Here is a 14,964-nt window from a genome sequence, read left to right as displayed (position 1 = left end):
CTCACAATGTTAACATGCGATGTTTAGGAGGTATAATGTTTACATTTTAGTTTAGCATGCTAACATTTGCTAATTGTACTGGACAAATAAAAACTTTAACCTGATATCCCGGTATCAAGTTATTACAATTCATGTCTGTGCCAAATTTCAGGGCAATCAACGCAATCGTTGTCAAGACATTTCAGTAAAAAACACAAATGTGAACCACAAGGTGGCGAAAAAAGGACTAAATCCACAATGTAAGCACTATCTATAGCACCTATTTGGAAATTAAAGATAAGTAACATACCTAAAATGTTAAAATTGTCCATTTTACTGCAAAATGCACAATTACTGTGCAGAACTACAGTAAGTTGAACCAGGAAGGGTTCAAGATACTAAACCTGGGACTTGTCTGTGCAGCTGTGTTTTCCTGCTCTATTGATAATGAACCCCTTTTTAAAGCTTGCCCATCTATCTACAATTCATTTGTTATATAAAATGCGACCATTAACTTAACATTAATCAACAGGATTGATGGCGCAATCATGGTCATGTGAGGTCCTTTATTCTATATTATGAATAAAGTGGTACTGAACTTGGTTGGAATATGCAGTATATTCCAAGCAAAATACACTGAAGCTCTGTCATAAAGACACATTTAGTGTGTGCAGCTCCTTACTTCTCCCAGGCAGGATACAGCTGACGGCTCGGTCACAGATGGCAGCATCACTGGGTTGAATGTCCATGAAAGGTTTGCGGCCCATTCCCATGAACACCCTCTCCTGCATACGCAGCTCTGGAACATGTAGTATATTCACAATATGTTCTTTAAACCTTAAAGCACGTCGTAAACTGGACTCTTAGGTAAATTCATATATAAAATATGTTGTTGTATTGTTGTTACAACCTCTACTGTGAGCGGCCTGATCCCAAAGAATCCTCTCAAGGTCGGTGGTCCAGGCTTTCTTCACCTCCATGCTGGAGGCCTTCAAGGTGTAGGTGTCCTCACTTTTCCTCCTGCGGAACCAAACCTCAAAACACAAACCGCTCACACTTGAGTTGTGGGTCATCCCGATGTCGCTCGTCTGGGAGAGAAAACACAGAGAGACACATGTGGATAGATGTTTCGGCTTCATGGGGAAGCTTTGCATACTGGAGGCTCCAAATGGCTGTGATCTACTGTAACTACGCCTGTGAGTAGAATATACTGCATATCAAGACAGTATTAAGGCTCCTTTTGAAAAACAAGGATGTGTGCAGACCTTGAATGACTGCTTGTAGACATAAACATCGTTGCCAATGTCTGTCCTCTTGGTCTTGCTGAAGAGGACAAGGTCTTCAAAGAGAAAGATGCGGCGGACACATTTCTTCTTCTTAAAGAAAACTGTGAACTCGTCCTGGCGAATCAGCTGGCCCTGCTCTTTTAAATTCACCTTGACAGAGGAGAGAAAAGTACAGCAAAGCAGAAAAGAAACCTTAATTAACCCTAACCTTAATTAATTAATTACTGTGTATCAGGTGCATCTTATCTATCATTTTAATATCTTACATCACACTCCTGGATGGCGTCCATGGTGAGCAAATCATTGCCATGACGCATCTGAAACCGAACCAGGTCTGCAGCGGCTTGGATCTCAGCCCTCTCTCGCTCCCTCTCGCTGCTCGTCAAATCAGGCACATACGCACCGGGACCACACACACTTTGCGCGCACACACTAGATGCTTGCAGCGTGTCCTGGATCATGTCTTTTGGCCTGTATGAGCTAGCCAGAGCCAGCATGTCCTGCAGCAGGAGGCTGTACTTGCTGATCCTCTGGATGGGCCTCAGCAGGTAGGATGAAAGGTCCATCATGTCCCCCAGCTCCTGCTGCTTCCTCTGTGAGGGGAAACAAAGTGGGACTGTAAAGCTGAAAAGGGAAGTCATGGCGCTAACACTCACAGGGTTAGGACTGTGATGACTTCTGCAGCAATGAGCTACTAAAATGAAAAATGAAGGAGAATAGTGGGAACATTACGGTTCAAGTAATTTATAACAGATCAAAAGGTTGAGTTTGTCTTACAAAATAAGAGATACTCTTCCCATGGAGACTGCACAAATCAGATTGTGTTTTTCTTGTGTTGTATGAGTTGCTTTCAAGGAGATGGTTTGATGACTAGACCTGCATTTTATTTTATTTTTAAATCACTGTATTTCAGGGAGGTGCACAGATGCAATATCCTAAAATGAACATTTCTAAGAAAGATAGAGATTCTGTACTGTAACCACAAAATGAAAGGGATGTAAAGAATCTAATTTAGAACACTTAAGACAGTAACATAAACTGACCTTGAAGATGTCGTGACGACGGTGTAGGATTAGGGCGTCTGACTGAGGTTTGTTCTTGCTGTACAGGGCGTACAGGCCAAAACTCTCGCTCTGCGGAAAGAGCCCAAGTTCAACCATATTTGGTATGTTATTAATAAACCAGCTTTAATTCTTAGTAGCCATATATATCTTCAATAATACAGAATAATATTATTCATCTGATCATGATCATATGGTGTATGGCAAGCCGTTTTAACATTTAATCATTAACATTTTAGATATCGATAATAGCATTTGTCCTTGTCAAAACTGTATTCTTACTAGTGAGAATGGTAATTAAAGATATCCACAATGACATTCTTACGAGTAGATATAATGAGATATAATGTATTGTGGATATCTGTGTCAACAGTCACGTTCATTCTTCAATTAATTAAATGACAATTTCAAATATCTAAAACTGCATTCTGGAAAGGAAGAACTACAATTATGGATATCTACAATATTTATACAGATGTCCACAATGGTATTTTTCCTTGTAGAACTGCAGTTGTACATGTCCAAAATGACAAAATCATTTTGGACATTCAAAATTACATTATGGATATCTGGAATGGTTTTTCATTTTGGATATGTGAAATTAAAATTATGACCACTAAGAACGATGTTGTGGATATCTGAAATGTTCATTTTGACTAGGAAGAATTGAACTACAGATATCTGCAATATATAGCCAGTCTAGCTACATATAGGGTGGGACTATTTAGAGATGTGAATACAATTTGATATTTTGTCATCAGTTTACTAACACAATTTTAACATTATTTTAGTTATACAATAATAACAAAACACAATCAGATAAAAACTATGCTACAAAAAGCTTAGAATTTTGCTTAATAAATATATCAATTTCAAAAATGATATACTATATGTACATTATAGTCATCACAGTTATACTGTTACTCTGTTCTCACATGTCTGAGAAAGCAGCGGGCCACCATGGCAGGCTCCCTCTGGCACGCCTCCAGTTCTGGCAGGAAGTAGTGGCTATGAAAGTCGTAAAGCTTCTCCAGGTTGCCGAAGATGACGCCTCGCTTGCCCCTCAGGTCCTGGGGGATGTCTGGTCTGTCCAGCAGGGGGAGGTAATGGGTCAGGATGTAGCCCAGCGAGCGGACGTACTCTCTCTCTGTAAACACCAGCTCCTCCAGGACACGCTGCAGCCTCCTGGTGACGCAAACAGAACAAATAGCTAACTAACTTCCTACATAGACTGTTACACTAAAGTACATAAACCCATTTCAGCAATATATTTAATTATATATTTATTAGCTAATAGTATTTTCAAATAACTCAATTAATCTCACCATCCTTTGGATACCTAATTGGTGGGTTTTTCCTGCATCTGTACAAACCAAATAGTATCAGGGAAGTTGTTTGGGGTGTCTTTAAGTCTAAGGTTGGTAGAACTGTCTCTTTGTATTTTGAAATGTGCTTCTGATGAAAGGGTGTTGACAGGATAATGAGATATTGAGATACTGTACATAGATCTCATTATAGCAGTCACTGTAAACAGAGGGTCTGTGTTTGGTAGACCTGTTCAGTAAGAAGTAGAAACAGAGAAGCAAAGAGAATCAGAAGAAACAATACCTGTAGTACTTCATTGTAAGCTTAGGGACAGAAAAGAGCGCATTAAATCTCATTAAGACTCACAAGATTAGTAAAATTAAAAGGCAGGTCATTGAATCATGTCTGATAATTCAGTAATGCAAGCAAATTTAACCCACATGTAGTAAACTTACAGGGCACTGCTGGCACTCTCCTGTGGATTTGCCAAACAAAACGCCCCCTCATATCTCCCGATGGGCAGACTGGAGTGTTTGCAGCTTAAAGTGCCATTACCCCCAGCAGCCCCCTGGTCGCTCATGCAGGAGTCTTCTGAGCAGAAGCTCCCGTGGCGGGAGATCTGGAACTTCTGAGCCTCCTGAAGGATCCGACAAGATGGCTGACCGTGGTGGGAGCAGGACGACGGAGGTCGAACTCGCTGCTCTGGAGGAGTGGATGACCCTGCCGTCGCCACTGCCGTGGTGCACGAGTCCTGGCTCACCGACCTCACTCCAAGACCTCGTCGTCCCCATGGAAACCACTGGCAGCCGACAGTGTGGGACTGAGACAGAGCAGCCGCATCCCTCTCACTCCTCGCTCTGCTCATCTGCCTCCTCCTCGTCTCTCTCTCTGCTCTCCTTGCTGACCTATGATGATACAAAGGCACTGATACTGAGTCAGACCCCAATGTGTATTCTTCCAGCAGGGCCCTTTAAGGGGTCCCAAGAACTATATTTAAGATAACGGAGATCTGACCTTTGCTATTAGGCACCTTGACCTCTCCAACCCCACAGATCCAAAAATGTCCACAGATATCAAATATGTCAGGTTGAATATCGGGAAAATTTGTATAAAATGATACACAAGATAGCTAGAGTATTTCCAATGGATGGGATGTTGTAGCCATAAAAACATGGAGTCTTGGGTTACACACAGAATAAAAATAGTGCTTCAATGACGAGCTGCAAATGTTGATACAGAGTAAATATGATAAGATACTGTCAGACAGTGTGGAATATGATTTTTCCAACCTCAAGAGGAAATAAAAGTGGAAAACTTGAGAGTCTTAGATTTCCCCCTCAGTATTGGTATTTTATTGGATAGTATGTCATTGATTTATAATACATATACATATTATAATGTATGTTATTTAGAGTATTATCATTTTATTGATCTTTGAATAATTTCAATTGTAACATTTGTTTTTATTTATTGTAAACCACTTTGTAATGTCATTTTGAAATGTCTACGCAAATTATGGTTGTTAATATCATTAATATTATTGGGTTTTCTCTGACTGGGAACAGAACCTCTACATTACACTGGGCCTGGCTATCAGCTCAAACAAAGTGGGTAACAACCAATATTAAATAAACAATTGCAATTGAAAACTACACAATCCATTTGCTCCTATCACAAATATCCGTATCTACTTTCTAACAGCAATGTTTCAGAAATGTTTGGAAATCATAGGGAACCAACTCCTCTATCTACTCAACTTACTTACCTGTGAGGTGACTGTGGAATGACCTTTGACCTCTGGCTGGTTCCAGCATCACTGTGATCCTCAGGTTTGACCGTGATGTCACAGCAGGCTACAGTTGCTGAATTAGTGCTGTTGCTGCTCAGCATCGGTCTTCTCTTCCCTAAATCCACTGCTCCTGACACGATGCCCTCCCACTGCGGGTGGCGAGGGCCGGGCGTTGATTGTACCACCAGACTCTGTCCCCCAGGGGACGGAGTCTGAACGTTGGTGCTCACCACATCAACATAATGACCTTCACACAAGCTGCTAGAATCTGGTTGTTGGTGGAAAACATCATCCACATCCTGCATCCTCTCCTGAAGCTGCTGCCTGGCCTCCTGGCATCTCAGCCAGGCTACGTTCCAGACCCGCATCCCCCTGGAGCCCCGCAGGGCGCTGGCCTGGGCCTTCACCTCCTGAAATCTCTCTGGGCTGAACTGGAGGAACCTGTCTTGGAAAGTCTGGAGGATGGAGCCATCATTGTCTGACAATAAAACACTGGCGGTGGTTGGGCCTGAGCCATGTGCTGCGTGAATGTCAGATGGGCAAAGGGACGCAGTGCTCGGTCCGGAGTCTTGGTTTTGCATTGGCTGAGTGTTTGTTTGATTGACTGGTGTTGTAGATTGCTCATGGTCTTGCATTGTGTGGATTCTGGATTGACTCTGGTCCAGGTACTCAATGCATTCGCTGGCCAGAGCTGTAGCCTGTTTGGAGATTAAAGAGATTTTTATACGTAAGACATTTTTTAATATCATGCTACTCAGGCAGAAGTGCTGTAACCTGACTCAAATGTTACTGTGATGTTAAGAAGCAGCATATATGTTCTGATGAAGGGTTCACATGTCAGCAGATTTGTCTGTAGTTATATAGTAAATAAAAATATGAACAAATCATTAAGACATGAGGAGACTTCTTCATTACCACTGGAGTGCTGTGTTCTTTCCTAAATGGTTTTTTTTGTGTAAAACAAAATCAGTTGATAGAAAAATGGCTCTTTTGAACATGACAGGCTGTTATTTAAATACATTTAGTCTCTGTGGAAAAGCAAAAAGCGAATTGCGATGGTGTCCATTTCTGTATGAATATACACTCGACACTACACAAGAGAGAGCATCAAAGCATCAAAATATTTTAAAAAGTTGCTCAGTTACATGACTGTGATTGGTTAGTTTGGGTCCTGCATCAAACTGGACTGAAAAAAAGTTTCTGCAGGGTAACAGCACTAGTTATAATGATCTTGAATACTTGAATTTTTAATACTGATCTTAAAACCAACCTGCTCACAAAAATCGCACACGTTAACCATGATCTGAAGCTCCCTGCCGCACGCCTCTGCCCTGCACAGAAAGTCCTCCAGGCCTGACTTGAAGGTACAGACGAGAGTCCAGAATGCCTCCGTCTCTGGGTAGGACGGTCCATTCTGCTGGAGTCGCTCTGCCTCTGACACCAACGTCATGGCGTGGTGCCTTCGGTCCTGGAGGAGGAGTGAGAGAGAGGGATTCAGACAGAGAAACACAGACAGAATGACGGCCACAAGGAAACGTGGACTCACATTAGCTTCAATAAGGAAACCAGTGAAGCTGTTGAGGATCTGCTCCATTCTGTCCCCAGAGTCCCTGACCGACTCAGCCTCCAGGAGGTGGCGCTCTCCCTCCATATTAAACCACTGCTGCATCTGCAGGGACGGAAGATGCAAAACAATATTGGGCTTGGTAGTATGAGCATGTACATATTCAAGGATATGCTATACATGTTCAGATTCATTTCTTTTTAAAGTCCTTGATCTAATGTTGCTGATTTTACTTCCTATTTTAAACACACTCTCCTATTTGTATAAAGTCACTACACTTGATATTTTTATCTTATTTTTTCTCTCACTTTTGATGTGTATGTGTGTTTTTGTGAGAACAGTGAGAGGCCAATATAAGAGCAAAAAGAAAAAGAAGTTTAAATGCGCCCTAATCTCTCAATAAAAATAGAATCGATAAAGACCTTTATCACTAACATGCCGAGAACAAATAGCCTACCCAGAGCTAACTACCTTAACCATCAGTCCCAGAAAGAAAAGATAATATAGTATGCAGTGACATAAAACACAGGCAAGCAAAATAAAGCCATCTTATCATACACATACTGCCACTATTTCTGAACTGTATCACATTGTTCTATGTGAGAAAAACAACAACAGATGAATCTAATATAATCTGTATTTCATTCAATTTCCATTCAAATGCAATACCCTGAAATTCAATGAATGATATCTAATCTACTCCTCACCATATCCACATGATAAATTATTATCATTAGATCACTAGGCCTTCATGAAGTCAGGGACTGTAATGTCCATTATGGTCCCTTAGGCCCATTACTGCAATTACCAAAACCAACATAGTTTGAAAGTTGCATTCGTCTGAACTTCACTAGGCAGATTTGATGGTAAGCTATTATAATGCACCTGCATGAAGTGTCCCTCCATCTCTCTGAGTTGCAGCAGATACTCCAGGTGTTCCAGTGACATGTTGGACCTCCGCACCAGGATGTGAGCCTGCTCCTCCACGTGGTTGTACAGGCTGGTCACTGAGTCCACTGCATCGCTGCATGTAGGAAAAACACAGATCAAAAGCTTACAGATAAAAGGAATAACGGGTGTTCTGTGAGAAGATTTGAATGGAGTAGAGGACAGCATAGGCATAACTCGTTTTGAACAACACAGTTAGGCACATACACTAACTCCTTTCACTTTTGCTTTTCCGGTTTTGCACAAAGATGTTGAGTGTTATGGCTACATTGTGAGCTCAAAATAAGTCCTCCTGACTAGGAGGAATAGTGAGGAGCTTTTGGAATATGTATTTCTGTCCGATGTATCTGAAATCACCTGCTATTCCTACTAATAATGAGCCTGAAAATGTGCTGCAACTGCACAATTTAATAGTATTTGCCAGTTTGTTTTGGTGTGGTGGTTGGCAGGGATAAGTTTAGTCTAGTGGTATATTTTCAAGCAGCATGAATATTCAGTCACAGGGTATCAAAGGTCATGTAAACAAGTTTACCCTCAAAAAGACTGTAGAGCCAAAACCTGTTATGTACATTCAATGTAAATATAAATACAGCAGGTGAGAGCAGGAGATTTTGTGTTTACCTGAGGTCCTCGCAGTGGGGGTATTTCAGATCACTCTCCTTCCTCAACCTGGCCAGGATGGCTCCGCCCTCCCTCTGCAGGCTGACCAATCGGCTGTCCTCCAGTACATCCCTCATCAGAGTCCTCTGGTCCATCATGCACTGTTGCACAGTCTGTTAGACCAAAAAACATTTTAAGATCAGCAAATGATACAACAACTCCTTCATATCAACAATGTTGTTGATATGACTTGCTACTATTTTGTGAGGATAAGCTTGAAAGGTTTTGTATTGTTTTCCATGAACACTCACCTACACGTTATATAACTACAGAAGCTATTATCCCTTATAAAACACACTGTATGCACTGTATTATTAGTGAAGACAGAGTTACATAAGTCAGGATAAACCCAGCTTTCAAGGCCCAAATAACAACATGAGAAAGGAGTCAAAGGACAGCATTAAGGTACCTGTACAGTGTCCGTCCTCTGGGGCTCCTCTAACTTACTGATGGCCCTCAGTAGTAGGCTGAACGCCTCATGCAGATCAGTCACAAATGGGAAGAGCTTCTAGAAAATGAAAGATGTGGACACGAGTAAATCATGAGCTGTGAAGAAACAACTAGTGCACCACCTGATTAGAGAGGAGACGGAGACAGGTAAGGTGTTGATGTCACCATCTCACCTGGTGCAGCTCTATCCAGTCACAGTGGCTGTGAGACAGTGTGCCGTCCAGGCGGGAGCTCAGCTGACTCGCCTCCGCCAGCTTGAACAAGGCTTTCATCGATGTCACCACTTCAGTCTGCGTTGAAGCAACAAGTGTAACATCAACATGTTTTCACAGCTACGCTGCTAAATGAACGACAGGACGACTGCAGTGCAGAAACACACCGGAACCTACAAAGATGCACTACGTAACTTTTTAAGCACCACAGCACATAGTGACCATGTGGGGTCTGACTGGGTTGCTCATCAATAACCATTTCTAAACGATTATTTTGCTCATTTTTGACATTTTTACCTTTGAAACCTCACTTCCCTCTTCATATTCTGTTTTGGAACGAGACAAATAATTGAAAGGACAGAAAGGCCAGTAACCTCTTGTTTTATGTCCCTGTAGCCTATTTTGTTTTGCTCATACTCGTACTGTTTCGTCTTTCTTTCCTCTTAATTAATTACAAAGTGTATATTCCACACCAGCGAACATCCAGGGAATGGATATTGAGATTACAAGTACCTGGGTGTTCACCTGAACAATAAATTGGACTGGACTGACAACACAACTACACTGTACAAGAAGGGCCAGTAGACCACGCACACACCGAAATGGACAATCCACATATTTTTGATTGTATAACAAATGTTGCAATATCATATACATCTCTCTATGTGCAATACAGTATAATCCCTTTACCTTTATTTCTTTTGTTCTCTGAAATTGTAAATTATAGTTGTTTTTTAGCTTTAGTAGCTTTTTTATAACTCTTTATTGCTTTATTGTTTTTATTTATCATATCTTGACTTTCTACTTATGTCTCTATTGCACTATCCTGTATGCTGTTGTAACAATGCAAATTTCCCCGCTGAGGGATTAATAAAGGATTATCTTATCTTATCAATGTACACTTATGGGCATACACAATATGGGCATAATTCTCCTGTTGTGGCTCCTAAAGATGACGGTCAGGTGGTGTTGAGATATTTCACTGGATTTCACTGGCCTACCTTTTATATGAAACCAAACAGAGCTGTTTCTCCATATGCTGTGTCTCATAATTAATATTGTACAAAGTGAAAAGGCTGACCTGGGTGCCAGGACACCGCTCTGGCCGAAGGCTGCTCTCCTTGTCCACCAGCAGCACGAAACTGTTTACTGCCTGTGGAGTCTGCTCCTGCAACAGTGTCACACTCAATAAATCCTACTTAACTACATTCACCTATCTGTGATTTTGAGTTACACCCTTTAACTGATCATTACAAATAAATTAGAATACATTTTAAAAGTCAAAAACATATGGGCATCAATGTAAATGAATTTCTTTTCCAATTTTATAAAGTAAATGGAACTGATGTCAAGGCTAGAAAACAGTATGACACCTGCAAATATGAACTGTATTATACAGTCATTCCATTAATAAAAAACACAAATAAGTGAAGGAAAAAATATTTTGTCGCATTACACATAACTATTTCATGAACCGGAGGATGTCTGGCATTGCTGTTTATGCTCAGGAGCTGATACATTATTCAGCTTTGACATTTCACTCAGAATTCATCGTCTGTAAACAGCAGCGCTCCAGTCAGGAATAAACACCCAAACAACAGTGAACTGAAGTTTCTGTGCTTCTTACCTGAAGCGCCATCAAGGCCTTATAGAGCTGCGGTTGAGGATTTGTCTTCCTTGCATCAAAAATGAGTGTCATCCCAGCTTCTCTGATTTCTCTCCTAGACAGAGATACAATTACTCAAAAAAATACAAAAAAACAGACATGACCTCAAAGACGGTAAAATTTCCTTACAGTAAGTACACTGCTTGTTTCAAGTCTGGTTAATTCTTTTATTCCTTGATTCACTCATTGATTCACTGGCATCTGGATGTTACCTGGTGATAGTGTGAAAGTAGAGCAGCATCTTGAAGAGCTCCTGGCTTGTTACAGCTGATCTCCATCCCTGGTGGTCTCCACTGAGCTCAACTATTGCCCTGCCTGTCCTGTCTCTGCCGCCTGAAGGGGTGAGTGAGAGGAAAGATCAGGGAACGTCTAAAAAGCAGAGAATTTCCAGTAACCTCCTAGATTACGTTTATTAATAACGTCCTCATATAGCAACTATTCAATGTCTCACATAGAGAGCATTCAGTTTATTTCACTTATTTCGTTTTCTTTTACCCTAAATCCCAATAGACATCCACCACTGCCTTGCTCATACTGATCCCTGAGGACGACTACAATGGAGAGAGACTTCTTTCTATTCAAATAGAAAAGGTAATGTTGTGCAGTATTATTCACTGTGTCTCAAACTAACTTGCCTGTGAGAGATGCTACTCCTAAATAGAGGGGGTGGGCTCTGGGGTCTGGGGATCCCAGGGGAAGGTGGTCAGGTCTGGGGCGAGCAGAGGCAGGCTGGGAGATCTTCTGCGTCTCTGCTGCTGGAGGTGGATCACCTGTCTGTGATGGGTTCTCCGTCTGATGGCCATTTCTACTGGTTACGGACATACTACCGGGCTGAGCACCATCTGTAGAAAGTGGACACATCTTGTTGTAGGGAAGCTGATAAAGACTGCTTATCATCTGGTAGTAAACAATAATGAAATCAACCTAACAAAACCTCCATGCTTAAGATCAAATTAAAGTAAAACATGTAACAAGAACCACGTTAGTCTGTACCTGGGATGGCCATCTCCCTCCTGTTGATCTTGGGGGAAACCAGTCGAAAGGCCGTGCTGTTTTTACATTTGACCACATGCAGCTGGGGAATCTCTGCACGGGAGTCTGCGTTTTCTCTTCTCCTGATATGTTGACCTTCAACAATGACCAGCTCACACTTCTCTGAGGTGTCCACCACAGCTGTGGAGAGGGACGAACATCTTCCATCTGACGAGGATTCCCGTCTGTTCTGTGGTGTTGAAAGAGACTTGGAAAAGTTTGGACTGGAACTGGTTCTGCTTTGTAGCCTTTCACGAGGCTTGAGAATGGTGTTCATTGCTGAAATCTCACTTGAACTAAATGGTAATCGCTGGTGTTTGGAAGAGGTCCCATCTGATTGTTTAGAATCATTTAAGCCCAACAAAGCTCTGTTAGTGTTTATCCTCGTTCCTGATGCTAAATTTGTCCCGTTCACATTGTGTAAATTGCTACAAGCTTTGGTAGGGTGTGCATCCCTTGGTTCCCTAAGTGACAGAGTGGTTCTTTCAGTTGTCTGTTCTGGTAGCCCGACAAATTTTAAAGCATTTGTTCCTCTGTAATCCATACAGGGGGCAGTGTTTGTATCTCCTAGTTTCCAATATGGAACAGTGGTCTTTTCTCCTGACTCCTTACAGATGGCTCCACCGACAGAGAAAGGAGGCTTGTGTTGCGTCCCAGGATCAAACCACATTCCTTGAACGTTACACCAGGGATCCCCCTTTTCAATGTCTGGTAGCCTCTCTCTGTCGTTACACTGTGAGAAATCCCCATCCTCCTCCACAACAGCTAGCATATTCCCCCTCTCTTTGTCCTGTCCAAAGGTGACAGGGTTCTGTATAGCAGCCTGGTAGGAGTCTCGGTACCGACACCTCAGCTCCTGAGCTCTGGAAACCTTTCCACCTTGTCTTCTCCTCATGCACGGGGTACAGGGTTTCTCTGAGAACCAAACCGTGCGGGCACACTGAGAAGTTTCAAGGGAGGCAGGTTGAGGATGGTGGGATTGGGAATAGTGGAGAGCAGGTGGAGGTCCCGTTTCTGCTGACATGTTGGGCCTTAATGATACAACAGCCTCTGATCTAGAATAACTTTGTGGTTTTGTAGGTAACTGCACATGTGCTTGCAACTGTGCCTGAGGTGGCATCTGTGTTTTTGGCTGTCTTTGTGTTGGCCTGTACGACTCCATTTGTGCATGTGGTTGTGCTTGTGCTTGTCTGTGTGGATATCTTTGCATTTGTGATTCGATTTTTGTGTGCGCCTGCATTTGTACTTCTAATTTCTGTTGTTGCTGAGCTTTACCAAAAAGCATAGTTGCCTGCAGAATATCAATATATTCCCCTTCTGCAACAGCGAGGTCTGCTGGCCCTCTCCTGCTTACATCTGCAGTGTTTGTATCTTTATCTTTATCTTGCTCTATATTTTTAGAAACAATTACACCCTTATCTTCACCTTTGCATGCGTTTGTTTTTCCAATTGCAGTGGTGCATGTACCTGAAACAGTGCTTGTTTTTGTAGCTGTATTTGGATCAGCCACAGTAAGGCGGCTCTCCCACGTATTAGAGGACACCCAGCCAATAGGCTTTGGCTCTGTTTCAGCCTCTTCCACTTTGACCAGCCTTAGTGAAGAAGCAGCCTTGGTATCGACCAGACAGAGTGACACAGCAATGCCGTGCTTTGCCGGACATATTCTGGTCTCCACAGAGAAGGCAGAGGGATGTGAAGATGATGTTACTATTGAATTTTGAATGGTTACAGGATACTGTTTTGGTGCAGATTCCTTTGAAGGAGAAAGAGGAAATGAACGATTTGATGAGGAATTCTCAGAAAAATGAGGAAGAGGTGGAGGATGAGGAAGCAGAGGCGGTAAAGTTGGATATGAAGGAGGAACAGAGGCCATGCTACTCCCAGCACACAGAGACAAGTCCACAAAATCAGGCACGGCCACCCGTTCCCATGGTAGCCTCACCACACCCTGCTCGGTGGCAAGCAGGCATTGGCTGAGAGGCGTTCCATGGCGGCCTTGGTTGATCTCCACTAACCAGTCACGGCTGAATATACAAGGATAGGAAGTTTCTGGGATTGGGGTCTCCTCAACTACCTCCACTCGAAGCCCCTCCTCTTCCAGGAGGCTGCAGACCACGATGCGAGCTGATTGGTCACAGAATGGTGCCACCTGGAGGTAAAAGTCCCCAGGCTGAAGTAGTAGGGGGTTGATGGGAGCAAGGTGGACGACAACTTGGTCGTGCAAACACAGAGGCCAGCCCTCATACAGGAAAAGTACATCAGAGAACTGAGCCTAAAAGGGGACGAGGACAGCATAGGGTTTCAGCAATTTGAAGTATATCAACATTTTTGTCTGTTTTTATTATATATACGCTACAGGAAGATCTTATAAAACCAATGTCGTGCATGAATGTCTCTTTAGACACACAGGCTTAGTACACCACTGTGGTGTAAAAGATGGTGACTTACACATGCAGCCTGCTGTACAGTGTCTAAGATGTGCTTGGCTGGGACCAGAAAGTCCAGCAGGCACCGCAGGGCATCTCCCTGATAACGGCTATCAATGATGTCGAAGAGCTGGCTGAGAAGAGTGGGGGCGGTGGCCTCGAAGGGCGGGTACAGCACCGACAGCAGGTTCTGGATGGAGCCCTCCAGAGAATTAAGGTTCTGAAGACACAAGACAAATAAAAGCTTTGTTCATCAGTTAACAAGGTAGGCAGGCCACGGTCTTTGAGTGATAGTATATGGACATGCACTACTTGGAAGTCAACTTAGTCCAAATGGAACCTCTCAAATTTAAACCTTTCAAGAATACCTTGCCATGAGATGCAATTTGTGACTTTCACATTCTTGATATAAACAAGCCACTGCAATCATATATTTTATTCTTAATTTAAGAAGCAAATGATGATGAAGCACAACTATGACTTCAGTAGTTTGCTTATAGGATGAAACGTCTATGCCTTTTGATTGAATTATTCATGTTGAATCTCTGCCAGGGCTGCAACTAACAACTATTTTTCTCATCATTTC

General features: G+C 42.4%; 1 protein-coding gene across 1 annotated transcript in view; it reads right to left on the bottom strand.

Moving 5' to 3' along the window:
* The window catches only part of LOC139288489 (pleckstrin homology domain-containing family G member 4B-like), a 35,191-nt gene that overhangs the window by 1,080 nt on the left and 19,147 nt on the right, over positions 1-14,964 (bottom strand). The window contains exons 2-25 of the mRNA XM_070909792.1: positions 14,401-14,598; positions 13,420-14,224; positions 12,581-12,867; positions 11,914-12,142; positions 11,556-11,762; positions 11,133-11,253; positions 10,882-10,975; positions 10,336-10,422; positions 9,216-9,332; positions 9,002-9,100; positions 8,554-8,705; positions 7,870-8,008; positions 6,967-7,089; positions 6,691-6,888; positions 5,397-6,118; positions 4,087-4,536; positions 3,262-3,511; positions 2,309-2,398; positions 1,751-1,858; positions 1,678-1,682; positions 1,532-1,643; positions 1,245-1,415; positions 890-1,067; positions 662-778 (exon numbers count right to left, since the gene is read on the bottom strand). Coding sequence (XP_070765893.1) covers positions 662-778; positions 890-1,067; positions 1,245-1,415; positions 1,532-1,643; positions 1,678-1,682; positions 1,751-1,858; positions 2,309-2,398; positions 3,262-3,511; positions 4,087-4,536; positions 5,397-6,118; positions 6,691-6,888; positions 6,967-7,089; positions 7,870-8,008; positions 8,554-8,705; positions 9,002-9,100; positions 9,216-9,332; positions 10,336-10,422; positions 10,882-10,975; positions 11,133-11,253; positions 11,556-11,762; positions 11,914-12,142; positions 12,581-12,867; positions 13,420-14,224; positions 14,401-14,598 — 5,059 coding nt within the window. The remainder of the gene's footprint in view (positions 1-661; positions 779-889; positions 1,068-1,244; positions 1,416-1,531; positions 1,644-1,677; positions 1,683-1,750; positions 1,859-2,308; positions 2,399-3,261; positions 3,512-4,086; positions 4,537-5,396; positions 6,119-6,690; positions 6,889-6,966; positions 7,090-7,869; positions 8,009-8,553; positions 8,706-9,001; positions 9,101-9,215; positions 9,333-10,335; positions 10,423-10,881; positions 10,976-11,132; positions 11,254-11,555; positions 11,763-11,913; positions 12,143-12,580; positions 12,868-13,419; positions 14,225-14,400; positions 14,599-14,964) is intronic.

This window comes from Enoplosus armatus, chromosome 8 (assembly GCF_043641665.1).
Source record: "Enoplosus armatus isolate fEnoArm2 chromosome 8, fEnoArm2.hap1, whole genome shotgun sequence".
NCBI lineage: Eukaryota > Metazoa > Chordata > Actinopteri > Centrarchiformes > Enoplosidae > Enoplosus > Enoplosus armatus.
This window is presented reverse-complemented; position numbering and strand designations above follow the sequence as displayed.